General features: G+C 41.1%; 3 protein-coding genes across 3 annotated transcripts; all 3 read left to right on the forward strand.

Moving 5' to 3' along the window:
* Nucleotides 1-528: 528 nt before the first annotated feature.
* On the forward strand, nucleotides 529-7328 carry LOC109464854 (proton-associated sugar transporter A-like). The gene is made up of 4 exons (XM_019761945.1): nucleotides 529-644; nucleotides 3465-5059; nucleotides 5635-5810; nucleotides 6345-7328. The coding sequence occupies exons 1-4, from the start codon at nucleotides 562-564 to the stop codon at nucleotides 6570-6572; spliced, it is 2082 nt and encodes a 693-aa protein (XP_019617504.1). The 5' UTR covers nucleotides 529-561; the 3' UTR covers nucleotides 6573-7328.
* A 3563-nt stretch (nucleotides 7329-10891) lies between these two features.
* LOC109464807 (death-associated protein kinase 1-like) lies at nucleotides 10892-16574 on the forward strand. The gene is made up of 10 exons (XM_019761880.1): nucleotides 10892-10954; nucleotides 11336-11434; nucleotides 11806-11925; nucleotides 12571-12627; nucleotides 12861-13004; nucleotides 13232-13468; nucleotides 13556-13649; nucleotides 13794-13957; nucleotides 14230-14421; nucleotides 15055-16574. Exons 1-10 carry the CDS (start codon nucleotides 10892-10894, stop codon nucleotides 16081-16083), a joined length of 2199 nt encoding a protein of 732 aa, XP_019617439.1. The 3' UTR covers nucleotides 16084-16574.
* A 989-nt stretch (nucleotides 16575-17563) lies between these two features.
* On the forward strand, nucleotides 17564-24314 carry LOC109464840 (protein lifeguard 1-like). Its single transcript, XM_019761922.1, has 10 exons — nucleotides 17564-17675; nucleotides 18596-18676; nucleotides 18987-19065; nucleotides 19459-19512; nucleotides 20114-20204; nucleotides 20844-20881; nucleotides 21206-21293; nucleotides 21902-21991; nucleotides 22412-22459; nucleotides 22876-24314. Exons 2-10 carry the CDS (start codon nucleotides 18604-18606, stop codon nucleotides 23026-23028), a joined length of 714 nt encoding a protein of 237 aa, XP_019617481.1. The 5' UTR covers nucleotides 17564-17675; nucleotides 18596-18603; the 3' UTR covers nucleotides 23029-24314.
* The last annotated feature ends 99 nt before the right edge of the window (nucleotides 24315-24413 follow it).

Below are 24413 nucleotides of genomic sequence, written 5' to 3' on the forward strand. Positions count from 1 at the left end.
AAAGTGTGAATGGCCTACAATCTGCAGTACCTTATATAACCGCTAGAGGCATTCATGAATCAGCTTGGAGGGCTAAAGAATACTGAAATGTACATGATTTATTATCTAACTATTTTATCGAGTCATGTCAATTTAATTCTTCTCAATTGGACGTCCATCGATGGAATGGTTTATGCAGTATAAACAGAGTTAATGTAATCTTTGTTAGTTTGTTTTGCGAGCTTGAGTATTTTGTAAGATCACTGAATACTCTATACGCTATAAAGAAGAACATTGCATGTCGTTATCTAAATAAAGGAAAGGACAGAAACCTTTCTGTTGTTTTATCATTCAATTTCCTTCAATGCCTTTCTGAACATGGATGGAGTTTTATGTTATTCAAAGTCGTGGCGCCACGAATTCCCAGCTGCCAAAACAAAGTTCCGGTATTTCATAGTTTGTTGTCGTGATGGGCACAAAGGTCCCAGTTCCGTGCTATGTGACCTCAATAATACAACACACCGATCCATGACGGTGCCGAGAAACATGTACTTGTAGCTACTGTATTAACCTGTGGAACGCATGGCCGAAACCGTAGTTACAGACCCAGGGTCTATTGTAGTGGAGACACGGCTCGCAACGGGTCCTCTGTATTGGGTACGAAGGTAGGTGGCTAATACTCCCAGTTCTACGTATAACGGTGTATAAAACGTAGCCTCCATAGCATGCCAAAAACTGAAGGGGTTGGGGGGTCTTCAGGGTCTTTGGGATCTTTTATAATTATGTGCTTTTTTCTGATTGCATTTAGACAACATAGCCGGCCTGGTTGAATTATCCCCGTTTTTTGACTATCAGAAAACAGCTGAAGACCACCAAACCCCCAGTTCTATAAGCCTGCTACGGAGGCTCTATAAAAAGAGACTACCCTAACTTTGCTTCGCGCCCCTTCCTAACCGGAATCACAAACCTGGCTGCGACCTGTTTTTATGGACGGTGCAGATTTGGGTCGGTAGACAGATAGACGTAATCTGTGGCTTCTGTCGGGTTTTGTCTTGTACGTATCCTATACGGGCAGCAGTACAGCCATGTAAGTACGGGTTTTGTAAAATGTATTTAGATTTCGCGTAGCATGATTCTGCAATAAGCAACATTTAGAATAGTTAGCTGTGGATATGTGCTGTCCTAAGGTAAAGTGTAGCCTCTACCAGGATTCGTACTCAGCTGGAAAGAGTAGAAATTGGCCAAGTCAACAGATAACATTCTGGGAGGGTTGGTCCGCTACAACCCCTGGCACGTTATCTGTTGACTTGGCAAATTTCTACTATTTCTAGCCGCTTTTGAAGCCTGGTAGAGGCTAGTTGATGTCCTAGCTAAATATGTGTAGCATTTACCTTTAGTCTCAGTTAGTTTAAACATTAAAAGATTCGTATATGCTGGTCATAAAATCGTTTGGTTTCACAAACATGTCCGTATACGTACAGCATTTTTATCACAAATATTGATCAAATACTGGCATCACAGATATAAAGATAATGCATAGAATATATATGGGTATACAGATGATGGGTATATATCCCTTGTATATATCCCAACCACCAACAAGAATCTAAGGCAGCCCTTTTCGTAATAAGGCAGCTGGATTTCGTAAGATACTTGCATGACTATCCCAAGGATGCTTTCAGTTTGCGATCGTGTGTCGATCACACGATCTTCGTGCGACAAACGTGTGTGGTCGGGCTCTAGTCTGCATCAGACTCCTTTGCAGGCTGAATAAATAGTAGAAATCGGCCGAACTTGCCTGTGTAGACAAGCTGGACCCTCTATGGCCGACCGACTCCCCCTTAGCCGATTTCTACTATCTATTCAGCCTGCCAAAGGAGTCTGGTGTAGACTAGTCGGGCTCTTGTGTCCATGGCTGGTACCGTTTTTAACGGTCAGGGGTCCCACATTAAATATGCGTGTTTGCTTAACCGGCACGACCGCGAACCAACAACCTGTCCACGCCTGAAGGACTGAAAACACAACTGCACTGTTTTCTGTAAACATTCACGCCGTGGTACACCCAAGGCTAGCATTGTTGATTTCCAAAGCCCAGTCTAACGTACATATTGCCTATGAAGAAAATAAAGCTACAACAATATACGAATAGTATGAAATACATTGACAAGTAATGGTCGTAACGTACTAGTACGTGTAACTGCTTCATACTTGTGTTTCTTGAAAAACAAGAGGCATTATTGAATAACCGATAGATTACCTCCAAGGCTAGTATTGGTGATTTTCAAACCTGAATCTACATTATATTGCCTTTAGAGAAAATATATATAAAGCTAAAACAACATACGGCGAATAGTATGCTCATAGACAAGAAATTGGCGTAACGTACGTGTAAGTTTTACATACTTCTGTTTGTTGAAAAACAAGAGGCATCATAGAATAACCGACAGACTACACCCAAAGCTAGCATTGGTGATTTCCAAACCTGAGTCTACGTATATATTGCTTTTAGGGAACATATATATAAAGCTAAAACAACATACGGCGAATAGTATGCTCATAGACAAGAAATTGGCGTAACGTACGTGTAAGTTTTACATACTTCTGTTTGTTGAAAAACAAGAGGCATCATAGAATAACCGAGAGGCTACATTCAAGCAAGGGGAGCATTGGTGATTTTCAAACCTGAATTTACATTATATTGCCTTTAGAGAAAATATATATCAAGCTAAAACAACATAATGCTCAGAGACAAGAAATTGGCGTAACGTACATGTAAGTTTTACATACTTCTGTGTGTTGAAAAACAAGAGGCATCATTGAATAACCGACAGGCTACATCCAAGCAAGGCTAGCATTGTTGATTTCCCAACCTGACAGAATACTGCAAATAGTATGCACATTGACGTGTAATTGGTAGAACGTAGATAGATGTAAGTGCTACTAACTTGTGTTTGTTGAAAAACAAGAGGCAGAATAGAATACTTGAAAGACATTTGCATGCATTTAACACTCGTATCCATCCGCCATGGTTTGTATGGAAATAAACAGGTGACAAAAACAGTCGTGTGTTTATTCTGCATGTGAATAAAGGCACTAATAGGTGTAATGGGTTATAACATGTGACAAATAACATCTACAATGCTTCTTACATATTTCTACGTGTATTGAAAGGAAATTGTGTGTGAAATTCATGATTTGCCGTAAGTTAAAGTAGATCATATACACATGCCTTTAATATTATGAAATAGCGGATATGACGAAAGAGACTCGGCTTGGATATCAATGGTTATTATTATCATTATCATTTAGATCTGATCTTACAACTGTGACATAAAATTTAGATTGGAACCATATTGAGATATGTGGATATCGCAGCATCGGGTCTTGTTAAGCAACTAGCTGTGAATAAAGAACTTTACTATTCTACCATTCACCAAACCTGCCAGTGAAATTATTTACAGTATCTTATTCTTTTTCTTTGACAGTGTGACAGGATCTAGCCGCTCCGGGTTGCTCAAGATGGCGTCTTCCTTGAGACTTTTACGGGAGAAGTTTAAGTCGGCTCTGGGAATTTCGCGGGAGGAGGACACCAAAACAATCGTGGACAAGGAAGAAATCGACGAGACAATACATGACCCGACCCCAAGTGTAGGCGAAGCGACACCTAGCGGCAGGAGGCCGCGATGGCAGCTTGTCTTCCTCAGCGCTACCGTCTGTGGGATCGAGTTGTGCTACGCCGCAGAAACAGCCTACGTCAGCCCTACTCTCCTCAACATCGGAGTCCCCGAGAGGTTTATGACACTAGCGTGGTGTCTGAGCCCGCTGCTCGGGTTCTTTCTCACCCCCCTACTCGGCTCGGCTAGCGACACCTGCCGCGCAAAGCTGGGACGGCGCCGCCCCTTCATTCTCCTGCTGTCAGCGGGGATAGTGACCGGGCTAGTTCTCGTTCCAAACGGTAGGGATATCGGCGTCGCCCTCGGTGACTCGAAAGACGGACATTTAGACGGGCATAACATCACCCTACCGACACCCCCACCCATAGAGAACACGACTCAAGCCGACAACGTCACAACAGCTGCAACAGAGTTGCCACCGACTGCCGACTACCCGACAAGCACCACGTCCGGAAACGCGTCAGACCAGTGGGTTGACATCACTTCCCCCGACCATCACGCCTGGGGTGTGGTGTTCACTGTGGTAGGCGTGGTTCTGCTGGACTTCAGCTGTGACGCCTGTCAGTCTCCCTGTCGTGCTTACCTCCTAGACGTGTGCGTACCAGAAGACCACGCTATCGGACTCACCACTTTTACTATCATGGCCGGCTTCGGGGGAGCAGTCGGGTATCTCGTAGGAGGACTGAACTGGGAGAACATTGAGATCGGTCGGCAACTAGGCGGACATGTAAGAGTCGTCTTCCTTGTCGTGCTAGTACTCTTCGTGATCGGGGTGTCCCTGACAGTCACCACGGCGAAAGAAACGCCGCTGCCAGAGCTTCTTCGCAAGGAGAAGAAGAAAGAGAGAAAAGATGGCGGCGGGTACCAGTCGTGTCACGACGAGGCAGCAACGGAAACGGAAATGACGAAACTCTCCGACGGGTATCAGAAAATCGGCGGGAAAAACACTGAAGAAAAAGACGACCAACAACAACAACAACAAGAGAAGAAGAAAATCGTCTCGTACCAAGAGAACTCCGTCATCAACGGTGACATCATCGGCAACGCCGACGGGCAACATCCGGGACATGCCGTTACCATGGAAACAACAGACGACAACGACGACTACGACCTTCAGGAGCCGACCCTCAAGACCTACCTGCTGTCCATCATCTACATGCCCAAGTGTTTGAGAATACTCTGCCTGACCAACTACCTGAACTGGATGGCCCTGGTGAGCTACTCGCTCTACTTCACGGACTTTGTCGGGCAGGCGGTGTACGGGGGCGACCCGCGGGCCCCGTCCGGGTCCCCGGCAAGGGAGCTGTATGACGAGGGCGTGCGCATGGGCAGCTGCGGCATGGCGGTGTACTCACTCACCTGCTCCCTCTACTCCATGGTGGTCGAGCAACTCATCTCACGAATAGGTAAGGCCTAGGGAAATCAACGCCAAGTCATGTAAAAAGAAAGCTTCAGCCCTTAGAGAGGGTCTCTCTCTCTCTCTCTAGTTTTGTCAACATTGCAGTGTTTAGTTGTAAAAGTTAAATTGCAGTTTTATTTATTGATAATAATTTTAAGAAAAACATGCCTGTGCAGAATCCGGAACGCCTGTAATGGAATAGATATTACAATGAAAATGTGTTGGTATCAAAGGACTTGATGGTCTTTTAAAGTCTTTATATAACGTTTTTACAGAGGTAAAGTCACAGTTGAACTTTCCTTTAAATACAATAGCACAATGGTGGGGTTTCTTATATTTTACTCCTGCAGAAGGAAAACGTATTGTTTTTGCTCTATTTCTTCTTCTTCTCATAACAGAAGCCTGTTAGCCTGGTAACTGGTACTGTAGCACACACCCTGTGGTGTTGGGTTACATTATGTAGCAAGTGGCAGGACAGAGTTGGAGGGGCTGGTCAGTCACAATATATATAGATACAAATGTTTTAGCAGTAGTTTCTTTTTTAAATGTCGCCTTTCAAGTTACCCCAAATGTTTTCCCCAGGCGCCCGAGCTGTCTACATGGCTGGCCAGATGACGCACTGCTGTGGCATGCTGGCCATGGGGCTGATCCGGCAGCGGTGGGCTGTCATCGTGCTGTCCTGCGCTGCCGGCGTGCTGTACGCCACCATCTTCACCATCCCCTTCATCCTGGTGGCCAGCTACCACTCCCAGGGCCTGGTGGGTATCTGTTAGCCTCTACTAAGCTTCGGGAGGCAGCTGGAAGGAGTAGAAATTGGCCAAATACAGCCTCTATTTGGCCACTTTCTAATCTATAGGCACGGTTCTGGATACAGCAAATACTTAGATTCTACCAGGCTTCGGGAAGCGGCTGGAAAGAGTAGATATTGGTGAAATAGACAGATACCATGCAAGTGAAGTTGGTGCAAACTGTACTCTCTAGCGGACCTTCTCCCTTAGCATGGTATCCGTTTTTCGCCAATATCTACTCTTTCCAGCCGCCTCCCGAAGCCTGGTAGAATCTGAGTATTTGCTGTATTCAGAACCGTGCCTATCTAGTTCTGTGCTTGAATGGCTGCTATTGTTCAGGTCTTCCTGGTTAACAGAAAACCATAATTGGGCTGACATGAATGACACAATGTGATTTATATGTCATGACCGTGAGTCTCTGTGTCTCTCTCTCAATATCTATATATTTTCCCCTTGTTTTTTTGTTTTCGTGGTTTTTGGTTTTCCTTTTCGTTCACTGTTCAGTTTGACCAGATCCGGGAGTCCGGAGGCAGGAAGAGCTACATCCGGGGCCTGGGAACAGACGTGGCTCTGGTCAGCAGCATGGTGTTCTTCGCGCAGCTGACCCTGTCGTCCTTCATCGGGTCCCTGGTCTCAGCGGTCAACTCCACCGTCGCCGTCATGGTGACGTCATCCATTCTCAGCTTCCTGGCGTCGGTGGCCGCCAGCAGGGTGACGTATCTAGGCTTGTGACGTCACCGTGTGACGTAAACTGCCGGTTATGGGTTTGTCATCATGTATACTAGCGTTATATAGATGTTAAGTGGCTATATTGAGGTAGGATTTGCGCTAAATTGGAATGTTCCTATATCTTGACAAGAAAAGTTGTCTGAATCCGGGTGACGTGTCTAGGCTTGTGACGTCATTATGACGTCGACATTTGAGGCAAACTGTCATTTTGTGATCATGTATTAGCGTTATTCAAATGTTAAGTGGCTATGTTGAAAACAAGTAGGATTTGCGCTAAAAGGAATGGTTCTATAGCTCTTATATCTTCACAAGTAAATATGTCTGATTCCGGATAGGCTTGTGACGTCACTGTGTGACGTCATCACTTGAGGCAAACTGTTGGTACTGATTTGTGAACATGTATACTAACGTTATTTTAATGTTAAGTGGCTATACTGAAAAGAAGTGAAATTTGTGCTAAAATTGAGTGTTCTTATAGATCTTCTATCTTGACAAGAAAAGTTGTCCGAATCAAGAAAAGAATCCGGGTGAGGTGTCTAGGCTTGTGTGACGTCACACTTGAGACAAACTGTTGATTATAAATTTGTGATTATGTATAGTAGCGTTATTTAGATGTTAAATGGTTATATTGAAAAAGAGTAAAATTTGTGCTAAAATTGAATGTTCTTATATAGTCTTCATGACAAGAAAAGTTGTCCAATTCCGGCTTATAAATGTTTGTATAGTATTACGAAATACGTTGCAACACCAAAGATCATTACAATGATAAAATGCCAATACCTTTGGCAAATTGAGGTCATATAACTATGGAGGCTAGAGTCTTCTTGATATTACATGTACATTATCATATCTATCTTATTCGAGAAAATAATCATGCCGATCTATACGATCATCATCATGGCTTGTCCTCGCGAACGAAGATCCGGAAGGCTTTTCACGCCGGCATGACCCCTGGTGGCTGAATAGACCGATTCTTGATAAGCAAGTCCTGCCACAAGTCACAATATAACAACAATAGAACGAATGTTATTGTTTCCTACGATAGTTTTGTTCACTGTTGAACGAAATGAAAACAAGCTAAGACAAGGTTCATATGCACAAAACGTATAATTACTTAAGTAAAGAAATCCTTTATAAAGCTCTTGGGCTAACTACAGGAAGCCACCTGTTATTACTAGACAGAGACGGTGGGCGTTATAGACTTGTAGCTGACGTCATGTATATATCAAGTAATTGGTCATTCGTAACTTTGAAGTCAGTCGAACTATGTACGTGTATTTTACGTGCTGGACTAAAGGGTATCTACCTCTTTTGAGAGGATTGTATTTAAGTCAACAGTTTGTAAAGAGCATGGTAAAAATCGTGTAATATTACTCCAGTACATAGAATTGAAATTGAGGACAGCGTGCAACTAATTTTGTTGAAATGTTTAGGTGCTCTCCTCAGCTAAATTACAAACTAGACAGACAGTGGAAATATAGTATATATACTTAGTCTGTTACGTCTGGTTACGTAACGTGGTGTTGGATATCTTGTATTTAAGGTTGTCTAGTCTAAGGAGTTTTAAGAGAGCTTAGCGTGTACGTATGGTGAAATTTTGTGAAATTGTAAGGTTTCTGCGTAAAGTTGTAAAGCTATAAACAGTACATGTAGCAAATGTATGAAAAGACAGTTTTTGTAGAGTGCATGTGGAGAAATAGTGGCAAAGTGTAGTAAAATGAAAAGTTGATGAAATTATAACGTTATTGCGTACCATATCTGCACTTGTTATTCCTCTATCTTGTTTTGTTTCTTTTATAGCATTTAATCGGCTCAAGCAAGGATGTTTTTTAAAACCATCTTGGCTCAAGCATGGCGCAAATACTAGTATATCATGGGATTCAGCTGCAGTTGGCAGAGATCTCAACAGGGAGCGTCTGTGTATCACTGTGAGAAGATGAGCGTACACTAGATAGGAATAGTCATACTTACCCAAGCGACCACCTCTATAAGCCAGTCATTTGGCCATAACTACCGCTTTTTCTCGGGCCCTTTTCCCCCCCACATAAGCATTAAGCGACTTGCCTAAGGCTGTCCAACGCGGCTGCGACCGGTACTATTTGGGACCGCACATGGCCCAATCTCTGCCTATGATGACCATGTCATTTTCAAGCGCGTGACCAAAAACTTTCTTTTGGTCTTAAAGCTCAGGATTCTTAAAAAATGCCAGCTCTTCATGTGTAATCATTTATTTACGAAGGACCAGCTCAGACTTGGTCGCAAAAATAGTTCGGTGTGAACTCTCACCTGTTACCTGTAGTCAATACCGCCTTCTTCGTTACTCATTAACTACAAAAAGCGGAACTTGCCGAGTCTACGCCATTTTGGAGCAGGACGTGTCTGACTGTAAGTCGAGCTCGCCATGTTCTCCTTCGGGTAGAGACAGAAATAAGCTCAAGTGCAGGTGAGTTTTACTTTGTCTGTTCTTAGAGATGCGTGAGACGTTTTGTTGGGATAGTTTATAACATACTCTCTGTTCAACATTCGTAAGAAAAACACATTAACGCCATATATTGTTATCAGCCAATTGTAACCCATTCAAAAGTATGTTTTCCCTAAAATTTAGTATGTTCTCTCATTTGACAAGGAATATGCTTTGTATTTGTTAGTTTTATCTAAGTTGTTTCTATCTGTAGTGTGGAGCCTATTAGATCATGTAATTTAGCCAACGATATTTGTGGTTTGCAATGTGGTTTTAGAATGTGCTGTGTGTGCCGTAAAATAGACCAATTTAAGTAGTACCAAACGTCATGAACTATGATAGCCATTACCTAAATAGTTGTAAATAGTTCTTGTATAGTCGGTTCGCTGGTTATAATTAAGGCCTGTTCAGTTTCGTCGTCCGATAGATTTTCAACTGTTTTTACACCAAATTGAGGGCAATGTTGAGAGAATTGTGGCGGCGTTGAATAGAGTTCAGCCGTCTTGTGACGGTGCAAAGGTTACTGCCGGTTATTTGCCCACGGTTGGTTCAAAGATACTGTAAATGCAGAAACTTTCGCGACGCGAATGAGTTTTTAATACTTTTGTACATGTACTGTACTGTACTATACTATACTAAAGAGTTATTTCATCATCCGTAAGCATTGAAACCATGCACAAAAGTCGCCTTTCCCCATAATACCGTACAATAAAACCAGTGCGAAGGTAAAATAATCTACATGATAATCTTACCACAAATGCTGTATTGTTGTACCACGAATTCAAAATAAAGCACATGTACTCAAGTGACTACACTGACAACTTATGAGTACAGGTAATTTATGAATGACGCCTTTCTGGGCAGTCTGGATTTAATTATCTACCTAACGCTTAAAGAATGCCACGCCTCATAGCTCTTGAGTGCTTTGCCATTAACAATAAAACGCTATGTTGATACTCAAAGTGCATGTAGAGGTCGACCAGCTTAAATTCTATTTATCTGGCCATACATAATATACGCAATAGCCATTTTGTAACTGCAAATGGCCGGTCACATCAGGGTTTCCAATACTTTTACGTGTATTTGATAATATAGTTACACCTTACACATACAATGGCTCCATAAAAACGCACATTTAGGGTCGATTTACCAAACCTGAAGATGATTCCCGCTCAGCTACTTTAAAGGGATACTTGACGAAGTTCAGCCTTCAAAACATTTCACTGTATGCTGAATGATTTGTAGAAATAAGCCGAAATAAAGGAACGTAAGAATTTAACGGGCCTGAGAAAATCCAATTGGCTTCTGTTTATTCGTCATCGAGAGCGGTGCGGGTGAGTTTTACTTTTTGTAATTGTTGGTTTTGTTGACACGAAATCACCACGCTCGTACTGGCCGTAGATTGTTTAGACATTGATGTTTATAATGTTTCAAAGTCCATTCATCTCTTATCAGTAAAACAACACTCCCGGACTTTTTCCAATCAATGTTTATGAAATGATAACAGATGTCCGCAGTAAAGGTTTTATCACCTTTACACAGCAGGTGTCCGGAGTAACGACCTGCCATGCTCGAGAACGAGTTTATGAGTGCTGTGGAGGAGGGAGACGTGCAGACCGTGAGGAGGGGACTGCAGGCCTGGTGGGACGTCAATCAGAGGTTTACAAGGTCATGGGTAACTGCAGTTTATGAACGTTTTTGGTTTGGAAGGTTGGCGTTTCTGTCGGTTTGTTGTGTAGCTCGTATTCCGTATACCGAATTTTTGTCAGTATCGCATGCTTTTTCAGCGGTGTAAGTAAGTAAGTAAGTAAGTAAGTATAGACAATTATGTCTGAGATTTGGGCATTTCGTCCAACTCATCATGATAGATCGTGACGTAGTGATGAACCGAGGTTGTGATACCGTTGCTCAGTATATTGAGATGGTAGCATCTAATGTGCTCTAACGTCGTATGTTTCAATCGCTCATGCAAGCTGTATCCATTTAATCTCCGGTCAAGAACAACATGCATGCAATGTGGATCTTGAATTAAAGTGTGATTCGTAAAGAAGATGTATCAGTAAGCTACACACTTTCACAAATAAATGTTTGGCAAAGTAAACACAGTGTAAAACATTCCTAAGGCTAATAGCAACATTCCTCTTAACGACATCTGAATACATCCGAAGTCATGTCGTTAAATTTCATCTTGCGATTGTAGATTGTCAATTGTAAAATCATTTAGTCATAGAATTCCTACTGACTTTGATCTGTTTAGATCCGCCGGTTTGCAGCATCCTTATGGTTTCTTCATGTTGTTACACAGTTTGGCTGGACCGCACTCCATCTGGCCATCTTCCACGGGCGGACTGGGGTAGTGGAGCTGCTGATTCAACATGGCGCTGATCTGGAGGCGAGGAGCGGGGTAAGTACAGACAACCATCTCGTGTAGTTCGGATCAAAGGATCATTAATGATGGTTGAGAAATATCTACTTTACTGAAAATACTCTTTGATGTTTTGGCTTTTAGGCCGTAAGGGTTAAGGTTTAACAGGAAGTTTTAAACTATCTACAAAAACTATAACGATGCGTTTCACGCAAGTGGCAAAGGAGATTGCGGTTTTTAGTCCAGGCTTTACAATATTTGATAGCCATATATAATAATGTTTTACAAGTAAACTTTACTCATGATATGTAACTGTCAACTGTAAAAGCACTTTCCTCTTTCCACTGAAAATTCTTCATGGCTGTCCTTGAGAGTCTGTTTGAATCTACCGATATGCAGCAGCTTTCTAGTTTCTCCGTGTGTTTACACAGGATGGCAGGACCGCACTCCATCTGGCCAGCTGGCGCGGGCAGACTGGGGTAGTGGAGCTGCTGATTCAACATGGCGCTGATCTGGAGGCGAGGACCAAGGTAAGTACAGACAATCATCTCATGTAGTTAGGATCAAAGGATCATTAATGATGGTTGAGAAACATTTACTTTACTGAGAATATTCTCTGATGTTTTGGCTTTTAGGCCGTAAGGGTTGAAGTTTAACAGGAAGTTTTAAACTATCTACGAAACCTGTAACTATGCGTTTCACGCAAGTGGCAAAGGAATTGCGGTTTTTGAATTGTTTTGGCAATGTTGGTTTTTGCAACTTACGGTATATATTATATATTTGCTCATTTTGCAACTGTTTTGTACAATTTACAGTATGGTTGAAAACCTTTTTTGGAGGGAAACGGCCGAACATTCATTCGCGCGCGGATGTCATCCATATAATCAAATCAATTTGGCCTGATGCTGTCTTAAAAGCTCAAATTAAATCGAGAACTTCTGCAAAGCGAAAGAATTACACGTGTTCAGTACCTTTTAACTATCCTAGATATCTTAGGCAGCATGTGGCGGAACTATAGCTAATTTACTGTTCGCTAAGGCCTTGCAATTTGGCGGTTTACCTTTCTCCAGCTACGTCGCGCACTAGTTAAATAATTTAGATTTAATATCGCTTTTCATACACGAGAAACTAGCAAAGATAGGAACGAAATTTTACGCTTTATACCATGTACACAGAATGGGAAAACACCACTGGACTTCGTGCATGACCAAGATAGCCGACGTTCCCTAAAGGTAAGGGTTTTACTGATATCTTTCACAGAATGTGCATAATAGTCTCAATAACGTTATAAAGCACACAAGAAGTCATATGAAAATCAAACTATATTAGTCGCGATGTTGAACGAATAGGTGCCTATAGTTTGGTTTTGCTTAATGACCCCTTGCTGACACTATGTTGAAAGCCATTTGTCAGAAAGGCTGAATTTTCGGATTACAAAAATTGATTGTTTCCATTGACCATCCAGAAACTGGCTAATGAGGTGGCTGTTGAGATTTCCTACCACAATTTGATGAAACAGTCCGGTGGGGAGAAAGTCGACAGGTTTAAACTGTGCCTCTGTGGACCACAGGAAGCTGGCAAATCTACTCTGATGGAAAGTTTTGAAACGGTAAGATACGACCATCTCTCTCCCCCCCCTCTCTCTCCCCTCTCTCTCTCTATATATATATACATATATTCAAGGTTGTGTTGAACCATTCTACTGTCACTGTTATTTTAGTTTTAGTCAAGACACGTGTGCGTTCTTAAGGAAAACTGGAATGACACATTCTTCTATCAATACATGTAGCACTGAAATGGACATTCTATACTACTTTTTTCTTTTAATTCGTATAGGGATTTGTCTTCGCTTTTATCCGGGATCGAATGACTCCAGACAATCAGCCACACGAGCCCACCCCAGGTGTGAATGTGGGAACAACCAACATCCCCGGTGTGGGGCAGGTCAGTGTGTGGGACTTCGCTGGACAGTCGGAGTACGCGGTAACCCACAGCATGTTCATGGATGCAGAGAACACCATCTTCATTGTGTTGTACAACATCATGGTCGACCACGAAACACAGACGAAAGAGGTGATTTCATCAACTAGATCCATGAGAATGGTACTGTTCTTTATGCATCTACGATGGCTTGGATAACAACTCACCATATCTTTACAGGTCCACTGGTGGCTGTGTTTCATCAAGTCCTGCAACACAAAGAGTAAGCCTTACGTCATCCTGGCGGCCAGTCATGCGGACCAGACTGATACAGGTACAGCTACTACCAAGACAAGTTTAGTTAGATGCTTCTTACATACAGGTAAGAGTTTTAAAGATGTTTCCTTTTAGTCTTCAAAGATGCATACAGTCTTTCATATCTAGTAAACCTCTCATCTAGATTATATCTTTTGGACAGGACATCAACGAGCATCTTTTATCCTTGAGTTGATGACGTCAGAGTTCAAGGATCACCTGAACATCTCAGACGAAGTGTTTCTCCTCGACTGCAGGAAGACACGTAAAACTGACATGAGGCGTCTTAAAGACCTTCTGACAAGACTGAAGTCTAAGCTTCTGGAAGTGAGTCACATTGTTTTGTAACATTTTTATGTCAGTTTTTTATTTACATTATTTGGAAACAGAATTGCATCTTTCGTCAAACATACATGCTGTAGTTAACAAAAATAAGGCATGTACACAAGGCATACAACGTGAATATATAACATTCAAAATACTTAGATTTGCAAACTAATTCAAAACCTGTCAAAAAAGATCATGTATCTGAATTTGACTATTACTCAACAACAATTGTAAGGCAGCTATGGCCTTAACTATACACTTTCATTTTGTAGCATCAGCGAGCCATCCCCAAACTGTGTGCTACGATCATTAAGCGCCTTCCAAAATGGGCCAAGGAGAAGTGCAGCCCGAAGTGTCCTGTCTTGAGATGGGCAGAGTACAAGGAGGCGGCGAAGGAGATCGACCGCTTTGTCGACGACGATTTCCTGAAGGCGTCATCACAGTACTTGGATCACCTTGGAGAGGTAAAAATCAGCAAAGTTAGCTGAATATTACTAGTATACGTTATCCGTCTTCCTTCATACTTGCTTCATGCAAACAAGCAGTGGCCAGCAGCTCGCAAACATTTTTTTGAGAGTCATATGAAAGTGAATAGTATATAGACAAGCATTTGTAGTAATCAATCGATATGACTATCAAATTGTTAGAGCAACATTTGTAAAATCCAAGCAAGCCAACCAAATAACCAACCAAATACCCAACCAAATACCCAACCAAATAACCAACCAAATACCCAACCAAATAACCAACCAAATCGTGTGGGGTCGTGTGGCGTAGCGGCAGTGTACGCGACTCGGAACTTAGAGTCCCGGGTTCGAGTCCTGACATGCCACCGATCTTGTGCCCTTGGGAAAGGCACTTTACACGGCTTTCCTCACTTAGCTCAGGTGTAAATGAGTATTGTCCTGTCATGTATTTGTCCCCTGTGTTGGTGGCGGCATTAATATAAGTTGAAAAAACTTGAGTGTGCCGTCACCGCGTCTGGTGATTACATGTTGGAATAAAAAAAAATAACCAACCAAATAACCAGCCAACCAACCAACCAACGAACGAACCAACCAACCAACCAACCAACCATTATTTGTATATTGTTCCAGATCTTGTTCGTTCCCCTGCAAAATGCCGACCCCATCATTGTCCTGAAGCCCAACTGGCTCTGCACGGATGTCTTCGGCAAGGTGATGGCTCCAGAAAACTTCCCCATCCATCTGAGAACCACCAGGAACATCGTAACGAAGAAGGAAATCCAGAAGGTGTTCCAAGATGTCGCCGATGTGGATCTCCTGATCACCCTGCTGCAAGAGTTCCAGCTCTGCCACACCTTTGACGGACAAGAGTTCGTCATCCCCGGGCTGCTGACACAGACCATGCCTCCAGAGAAGTGGCAGCCGACTGCCAACCCCGCCAAGACCGTCTACTTCGGCAGACAAGTCCAGTGTGCCGACACCACCGACATGTTCTCCTCCGCGTTCTTCCCCCGTGTGCAGACCCGCCTGATGAGGGAACTGAAGAATCGCCCCCTGCTGTGGAGAGACGGAGCCAAGTGTTACGACTCCAACGTGGAAAGCCTCATCAAGCTCTCCCCAGACGGCCGTGCGGTCAACATCTGCGTGCGAAGCAAGCAGGGCGACAAGCCGAGCTGCCGGCAGATGCTCCGGAAGATTGAGGTCATCCTGAACAACGTGCTCGACGAGGTCAGTCCAGGCACTACTACCAAGGAGAGGGTGCTCAGCGCTCGTGCACTGGAGGAACACAGAGAAGAATTCTTCTCCTACAGCATGGATCAGATCAACGAGGCCAAAGCAGAGGACGGCATCGTCCATCACGACATCCTCGGCTTCTCAGAAGACGTCGATGACCTCCTGTACGGCGGGAGAGACGAAGATGAAGAGGGGCAAGGAGCTGTTGGATACACGGTGCAACAGACGTTCCAAGAGACGTACGTGTACGGGACTGGTAATTATGTTATCAGTTCAGGGGATCATGCTCACTTCGACATGGCAAGAATCAAGCAAGGCGACCTGGGGCAGCTACAGTTGGAAGGGAATGGGCCTAGCGACCAGGGACAGCCACAGTTGGAAGGGAATGTTCCTGGCGATCTGGAACAGCTACAGTTGGAGGAGTGACTTTTCATTCATTCTAGCAAAAATGTAACAAAGGCTTCCTTTTTCCATAGGTGGTCACACCCTGCCCCTCCTCCAAAAAAGTAATCCAGGTTGTGTTTTTTTTTCTACCACTTCAGGAACAAGCTAAATTAATCATGAATAAAACCGTGGACGTACCAACCACTAAATATCCAATACCAGCCCAGAAAAGAAAGGGAAACACTGACTGTCATGCCTTCAAATATCAGAGTTATCAACCAAGAATTGTAATGGTAACGTTATCATCTGTGCAGCGTACCTCAAAATAGAAGAATGAATGTGCCTTAGAATCTGATCCCGGAGTCATTTCATTTCAAGCCATGGATATATTTTTCAATGGACATTACAGGTATACATTTGAACATGTAAATGACAGAGTTATACTGAAGTAAAGTCATTGTTCAACAATATCTTACGTTTTCCAAAAAGTGTTATGGAACATTATGTGATTGTCGATATATGTCTACAGCTTGAAGATGCTTATAAGAAAGTCTGTATAATATTGTAACAACATAGATGTATTGTTGACCAAAAATGCAATCTCTATTACACTTTTAGCAAACCAATACAGCGCAAATATTTTACTTCACTGATAATCTCTAGTATTTACTAGTATTTTATGAGAAAACCTCATCTGATGTGTGTTCTTAATGTCATTTTGAGAAAGCTACAATGCAAGAAAAACAACGTTGTTTTTTAATCTCACTATCCTTGATCTGTGTATCATTTAGCCTACATGAAATTGCATACAGCCAAAACAAACACAAAAGTAACATTTGCAAATAAAATGCATAATATTTACCTTCACATATAGTCTTGCTCAAACACATTCATATCTATGGCTAACAGGGGTCTAAATCCCTCCTGCTATAAAATTGCAACATGATGTAACCCAACACTAGTTACCATGGTGACAGACGTCTGGTTCAGATCATTGACCTTATTTGCTTGGAGAAGAGGAAGAAGAAACACAGCAAAAACAAAATGATTATATTGTACCTGTATTCAAGCCTACATGGTATAGCAGTAAACCATGGAAAATCTCATGTTTAGAAGTTCTGCTGCAGTAACAAGAAAAGAGGCCAGGGGTCCAAAGTGTAATATTTATCTAATTAATCTGTCTCTGATATTTTTGGTGAGTGAAGACCTACCCATCTACCGAGTTTTTTGACAATCCATTCGCACCTTCTTGAGTTATCGCGCTAAACTACATTCAAATATGCATGCATACCAACAAACGCTAACAAAAATATAACTTATAGGCGAAGGTAATAATGGTAAAGAAAATGAAAACAATAATATTTCATCTAGTTCTAAACCCTCTTGAGACAGCGGAATTACAAGTAGCTTTGCTTTATACCTTATGTTCGGTATAACGTGTAATTCGCCAAATACCCTGTATATGTTTCTTTGCGTGCGGCGGCGGTGCGAGCTTGTCATAGTCACAGGACAGCAGGTCAAAGGTCAGAGATAAAAGAAGTGAAAGTTGCACATAGAACCACCTGTTGCTTCTTGGCGCCGAAAACAACTTTTCTTTTCGCGTTTTCTTTACTACAAGAGAAGGTACTGAACAGGTAAGGTGAACTACTATCTCTGGGCACTTAACAGAGCCGTATTTAAACAGAAAGAGAGGTTTTAATGGCTTAAATGTTCGAAATGGCCGAACACAATCAACTTTGTATGCGGGAGGGGGGTACTAGAATTTGGTTGATTTGGTTTCAGTGACCTAAATGTATCACGTTACTACAGATAAAACAGAGTTGAATCGTTCTTGTTTTGCGTATTATAATGTTAAGGGAAGTCTCTGCTTTGTCTTACCGTATAAAAAGGAGAACGTTTTCTGGCATTGTTTGCTACAATTTGTACTCGTGAGGTCATAGATTTGCCAGTAGATAACATAGGATTAAACGTAACTTATTAACATTGGCGTTACATCCTTGAAGTGTTTCTTACAGTTTATAACAACTGTTTCTACTTTTATGGCAAGTGTGTAGGCATCAGAAAGTTGCTTATGGTCTCATGAAATTGTGTTGTAGTGTTTTTATGTTTAATCTATAGGAACAAAATGTAATTAAACACGTTTTGTCTCCCTTTAGCTGCTCCCTCCGCCATTTTCTTCCTCTTTGAAATCCTACAAAATACATGTTAAAGATGAGATAAAGTTCCTTTTAATCTGAGTAGTAAAGTATTAACTTTAAGAAAACAAGAAGTAAAGTATTTTTTACCTTAGACATTATCAGATTCCCCCTAAAATACATGTATACGGTGGCATAATGGTAGGCATAGGGCATTCAGCTCAGAACCAAGCGGTCCTGGGTTCAAATCCTACTATGTCACCAACCTTGTACCCTTGGGAAAGGCATTTAAATGACGTTCTTCACTTCGCTTAGGTGAAAATGAGCATGCCAGAATGATCATTATCATGATAATGGGAATTAAAAGAAAAGAAAAACCAAACAAATCATTTAACTCGAAGAATTCTTTACTCCACCAGACATCAGCATGTTTGCATCTGAAGACACCGAGGGGTTTGCTGGAGCCAGTATGGAGTTTGATGACTCAGCTGTGCGCAGATGTGAGTACTGCCTACTAGTAGATATGTTTCAATTTTATGTTTATCTTTGCAGAAGGAATACACATTGTTTTTGCTCTGTGTCTTCTTCTTCTCTAAACATAAGGGAGAAATAGTGTTACTACCCTCAAGCCTGTATATAACTGTCTTTTGATACATGATAATTTACATCAAGTCACAAAAACTTTACTGGGCTGATGATGAGACAGGGTGTATCTCAAAAGCTCTGCAGAGTAGCTAGCTTCCTGTTGTGTGAATTTTTGTCAAAAGGAATGTTTTGGTCTATATTTGATTTCTTGTCATTTTCTTTCAGCCTTCATGAGAAAGGTCTTCAGTATCCTGATGGCACAACTGGTGGTCACAATCGGCATCATCTGCATCTTCCTATATGTGTAAGTTGGTCATTAAACTTTTTGGGCATAGTTAAATCTCCAAGCAGATCCCTCTCGGTGGCCAAAAGACAGTATCAAATTGGCCAGGCAGTATCCATTGGCCAGAGAAGGTCCGCGGCTACCGACAGGGTTCGCTGGTGGGAGTAGCGAAAAAAAAACCCTGCCATATATAAAAAGGTAACGATCATTCCCCTACAACCTCTGCTTGGAGAGTAGGCGTAGTGACTATAGTTGGATTTGCTCAAAACATCTTGTTTTTAAATTCATAAATGACATATACAGATAAATGTGCGGATACATGGCCCTGCATGTATAATTCAATCTTAACTCATCTTAGACTGCTGGCTTTATGTCAGAATTGTTTTTGTTAATAATCTTATGTTTGCATTATAGGGATGAAGTGAGAGAGTTTTCTAGGGAGCACTTTTGGATGTACTATGTGGCTCTGTAAGTATACACTGTACATGTATAATATCTATCTACTATACATGTAGCATTGCTGAATGTGTTTTGAATCTGAATGGTCAGCCTGTATAACTCTATGCCCTCAGTATAACAGACATGCTTTGCAAGCACAGGGCCTCCAGGGCCTGTGATATCACAGGTGCCATGCAGTTGGCTTAATGGTTCTGTCTAGTGGGGAAACATATATTCCAGATAAACTGCAGAAAAGCTAGTGCCACCTGGCAGATTAGTCCATAGAATTTCATGCATGTCAGACTCTCACTAAAATGACTTGTCACACCTAAACAAACTACTAGTAACAAATCTATCAAAGTAGCACAGTGTCAAGTGTATTTAATGGTGAGTTTTGAGCAGTATTCTGTATTGTTTTCAGTGAAATCTGCAGTAGAATTTTGATGAAGTCTAACAACTTCTAATGCCTGAACTGCTCTAACCAAGGAGGTTTAAAATCTTGTATTTAACCTTCTTGCCCTAACTAGCCTGGCCATTTGAAGCTTAACATGTATCAGATAAAGATGACACTACAAGTATTTTATATTTTGATTGTCAGTTTTGAGCAGTGTTACTTGTGTATATTTTCCAGGGGCATCACATTTGTGATGATCATCATGCTGGCCTGCTGTCCCAACATCAGGAGAAACTTCCCTGTCAACTTCATCTGCCTTGCCATCTTTGTAAGTACATACATACATAGTAGCTACATACATATCCAGGCATTGATTATTCTGCTGCCGGCTTTCCTGTCTCAGGGGTGGGCAGCAGTCGGCTAGACTGGGCTCCATGTCTCCATGTGACCCTGTTCAGTGGGTCAATGTTGGACAGTCCACACATTCTAATGTCATCTTTGTAAGTCTGTTGTTAATTAAATGGGGTGCGATAACATGTTGTGATTATAAACTTGTGCAACAAGCTTACTTGATAATGCACAGAATATTGGGAGAAACTTGTACTAAGTTGTGGGATGTATATACAGATTCACAAGATGGGATGGTCCTGTAATTTACTGAAGAAGATGCAGCACCGCTCGATGTCCCACTGGATTGCATTGTGTAGGCTAGCTAAACCAAATGGAGTATCAGTCGGCGCCTCATTTTTGTGCAAGATCATGTGCGTTCGCGCAGTGCCGTACTCTCGCGGGACCGCTTTTCAAAATGGCCGCGGAGATTGGAATTACGTCTATTCAGCTCTTCTGATGGAAATGGCTTTCTTCTGTTTTGTAATGTTTAAAAAACATTTCTTTAGTTTAGAAACCATTGTATATATATATATATATATTCTATAATCATTGAAATTTACACGGCTTTTATTTACAGACACTGGCAGAAGGCTATCTCCTTGGTTCCATCTCAGCGTAAGTAAAGTTCACAGAAGGGATTTTTCATGGGAATGGGTTGTGCTAATAGATTGACGATTTGTGTCAATAAGCAGAATCAAGTCAGCAATATATTGATTTGATATTCATGTTTTGAAACATTTCATTCTTTTCTGAACTTCTTGTTGGTAAAAAATTAACTTTAAGCTAAATTGCCATTAAGCCCCAGATGTATTGTGCAAGCACGTCTAACCCTAGGAAGACGGGGAGCAACAGACGATAAACTGGACAGTGAATGAGTGAGTGTAAATAGCTATCAGTTTACAATGGTAACTTAATTCTCATTGTATTTAACCCTGACAGGGCCTATGGTGCAGATGCAGTGATGTGGGCAGCAGGCATCACTGCTGTGGTGGCTTTGTCTCTCACTATCTTCGCATTGCAGACAAAGGTAACATATAGCAAACCACCCTTTTTTTAAAGAGCTTTATGTAATACAAAGAGTGTATTGCAGAGGTGTGTTCACTGTCAGAAAAAAATTGTGGTTACAAGGGAATAAAAAGCACAACTTGTGAAGTAATAATGAAGGTATAATTATTACTTACAAGTCATGTAATGGTAAGACTTGAGGAAAAAAGAAGTCAGACCATGTTATTCAGGGACAGTACAGTGGTACAGAAGGCTATGAAGGCAGCAGACTGTAAGATCAGCACCAAGGACAGGGATGGCAGAGAAGGCACCGGGAACAATGGAGTGGAAAATTAGCACCAAGGACAGGGACAAAGAAGTTTGATATTTGTGTTCATCTTGGTGGATTGACTAGTCTTATTATACAACATGCACCATGTTTTAAGATGTCATTATTATTAATTACAGATTAATTTTTAGTAGGTTAAACATGTGCTAATGCCTTACCATACCCCCTCCGCCTTCAGATTGACTTCACAGTATAGTAATGGCTGTCTATTTGCATTTCTTATGCAAGTACATGTAGGTTACATTTAGTATTGACACCCCACTATGTGCTGATGCCTAACCATTTCCCCCCCCCCCCCCCAGATTGACTTCACAGTGATGGGAGGCTGTCTGTTTGTGTTTCTGATTGTGCTCCTGTGTTTTGGGCTCCTGTGTGCCATCATCCGCAACCAGGTAAGGCACTCTTCACACAACTTTCTAACTTGTAATGTTTTGACCAATGAACGTTTTATAGTAGATCCATTATGCAATGTACAGCAGATACCATTAAAGGTATAATCATTTCACTAATGGCATGAATTATCAAGAACACACTGTCCATTGAAATGAAAAAAAGAGGCACTACCTGTTATTTTTTTTGGAAATTTTCAGAGGGCTTGATTTTTTTAAAGATGGCAGTAGAAATAAGACTGATTATACAATATATACATGCATGTGCTGCAACAATAGCAAGAGCAAGCCAGAGAACAAAGTTAAAAAAAAAGTTACATGATTTTCTCAACGTTTCGCAACATGGGTTTAAAAAATAACACAGTTCTTGTCTGTCCTGCAAGCCATTATATTTATAATACTAATTCAACATGTCTTTTACAGTATGCCAACATTGCGTATGCATCCTTGGGAGCCCTGCTGTTTGCTTTCGTAAGTATGGTGTTCAACACAAGTTCATTTTGTGTCAATATTCACACAGATCTACCATCTTTTTGCTGTATTCTTAAGGTTATTTTAACAGACATGTCATGCAATTGACAACAGATCGGTACAAGAAACAAAGGAAAATAATGGTAAAGGTGCTAGTTAGTGATTTAACAATATGTACTTTTTGGTCCCATTTTCACACAAATCTACCATACTTTTTTGTTGTAATCCTTGTGTTCAGGTACCTTTTGACATGGATTTCAATCATGTAGGAGTGAAATCGCTAGAACCCTGTTTAAAAGTATTACAAAATGTATAATGATTAGAAATTGATAGTGTATTAACTTTACAAATGTACATTTAGTTTAGTAAAGCATAAAGATTAGGTGTTAATGTACTTTTTGTTCCCTTCTCCCCAGTACCTGGTGTATGACATCCAGCTGATGATGGGAGGGAAGCATAAGTACTCCCTCTCACCTGAGGAGTACATCTTTGCAGCGCTGAACCTGTACCTGGACATTGTCAACATGTTCCTCTACATCTTGTACCTGGTCGCTGCTGCTAAAAACTGATAAATGTATCAGCCAAAAACTGATAAACGCTGCAGCCAAAAATTGATAAACATATCATCTTATCTATCCCTTGGGCTCAAAGCAACCAAAAATGGTTAAACGTAGGCAATGAAAGTCCGAGATTGTGTTGTAAGGAATGGTACGGTATCCTAGCCTGGGTACCATCCGGATTTTTGCTACGCAAAAAACAAAAATCTGGATGGTAGTACCCATGCTAACGGTATCCTTGATATCTTAGCAAAAATTCTACAAAATTTTATGTACCAGAAAAATTAGGCTTTATGTATGTGAGAAAAATCAGGCTTGCCTATAGATCCTTTAATCAATGTTGCCAAAAATCGATTCAAGTTGGATTTTCTTAGTCATGTAGATACTAGTATATGACTTATGAAAATTAGATGAACGTATCCAAAATGGTTTTCCAACATAGTAGTTCCTTGGCATAGAGTAGATTTCTCTTTGATTTTTCCAAGGATCAGTTGTTAAAAAACTTGTAGAAGGGTTGTACTTGCTTTAGAGGCCCTTTCTTTTTAAAAATCAAAAAGATACATGCCACTGGATACATAATCCTTAGTTCACCAGTATGACAGGAAAAGTAGCAAAGTTTTTTAAAGAATCAAGTACTGTATAAGTTAGTATGGAGTAAACAAATTGTATATGTAATTGGCAGTAGCAAAATGTGTATCTATGCAAATTCTAAATGGTTTTGATTTCTATATATTAAGTTATTCATATTGATGTGATGAATACCTGATGTATATGTGTGTATATATGAAATAATGGATTTGGTTTTGGTATGAGAAATAAATAATATATTACAATTCAGTAGTGACCAACATAAGATTATGTTAATATTAATGTTATGTATCCAGCTCTCTTTCATTCTTACTTTGGTGTATTTGCAAAGAATTAAAGGATAGACAGGGTTTCAGTTGTTTTGGATTTTGGCTTTAATTAGCTTTAATAACAACTTCAGTATTACTACTTTTATTATCAGTATTATTAACTTTGACAGTCCTCCAATGTTCAACATCTTTTACAAAATCATATCCCTAAGAATGCATTGACATTTCTCTATCTCCTATCTTTATGACTATAAATGTATACGTGGTGTTGTTTGCTTGTTGCAAATCAGGGTCTCATCTAGTATTAAACTTGTGTTGCAGTTCATGTCATTTATCTATTCCTTTTTGACTCTTGAATAGATTATTCAGTAATGTACACTAATGTCATGTAATAATATATGTGCCAGTGAAACAGGGTAGAAAATAAAATGTCTTGTTGCAGACACTTGTCTGTCCCTTCCTTACTGTATCTGTACCTGTATAGCCGGTATAACAGCCTTTCAGTGTAACACACCAGCTTCTGTATCTGTATAGCCAGTA

This window comes from Branchiostoma belcheri, unplaced genomic scaffold (assembly GCF_001625305.1).
Source record: "Branchiostoma belcheri isolate BF01 breed outbred unplaced genomic scaffold, Haploidv18h27 scaffold141, whole genome shotgun sequence".
Classification (NCBI taxonomy): Eukaryota; Metazoa; Chordata; class Leptocardii; order Amphioxiformes; family Branchiostomatidae; genus Branchiostoma; species Branchiostoma belcheri.

Coding starts and splice junctions, on each gene's coding strand:
- LOC109464854 (XM_019761945.1), top strand. CDS start 562: ATGGCCGAAACCGTAGTTACAGACCCAGGGTCTATTGTAGTGGAGACA. Junction 645..3,464: donor CCTCTGTATTGGGTACGAAG/GTAGGTGGCTAA, acceptor TTTCTTTGACAG/TGTGACAGGATCTAGCCGCT. Junction 5,811..6,344: donor GCTACCACTCCCAGGGCCTG/GTGGGTATCTGT, acceptor TTCACTGTTCAG/TTTGACCAGATCCGGGAGTC.
- LOC109464807 (XM_019761880.1), top strand. CDS start 10,892: ATGATAGATCGTGACGTAGTGATGAACCGAGGTTGTGATACCGTTGCT. Junction 11,435..11,805: donor ATCTGGAGGCGAGGAGCGGG/GTAAGTACAGAC, acceptor GCAGCTTTCTAG/TTTCTCCGTGTGTTTACACA. Junction 13,005..13,231: donor TGATGGAAAGTTTTGAAACG/GTAAGATACGAC, acceptor TAATTCGTATAG/GGATTTGTCTTCGCTTTTAT.
- LOC109464840 (XM_019761922.1), top strand. CDS start 18,604: ATGTTTGCATCTGAAGACACCGAGGGGTTTGCTGGAGCCAGTATGGAG. Junction 19,513..20,113: donor TGGATGTACTATGTGGCTCT/GTAAGTATACAC, acceptor TATATTTTCCAG/GGGCATCACATTTGTGATGA. Junction 22,460..22,875: donor GAGCCCTGCTGTTTGCTTTC/GTAAGTATGGTG, acceptor CCTTCTCCCCAG/TACCTGGTGTATGACATCCA.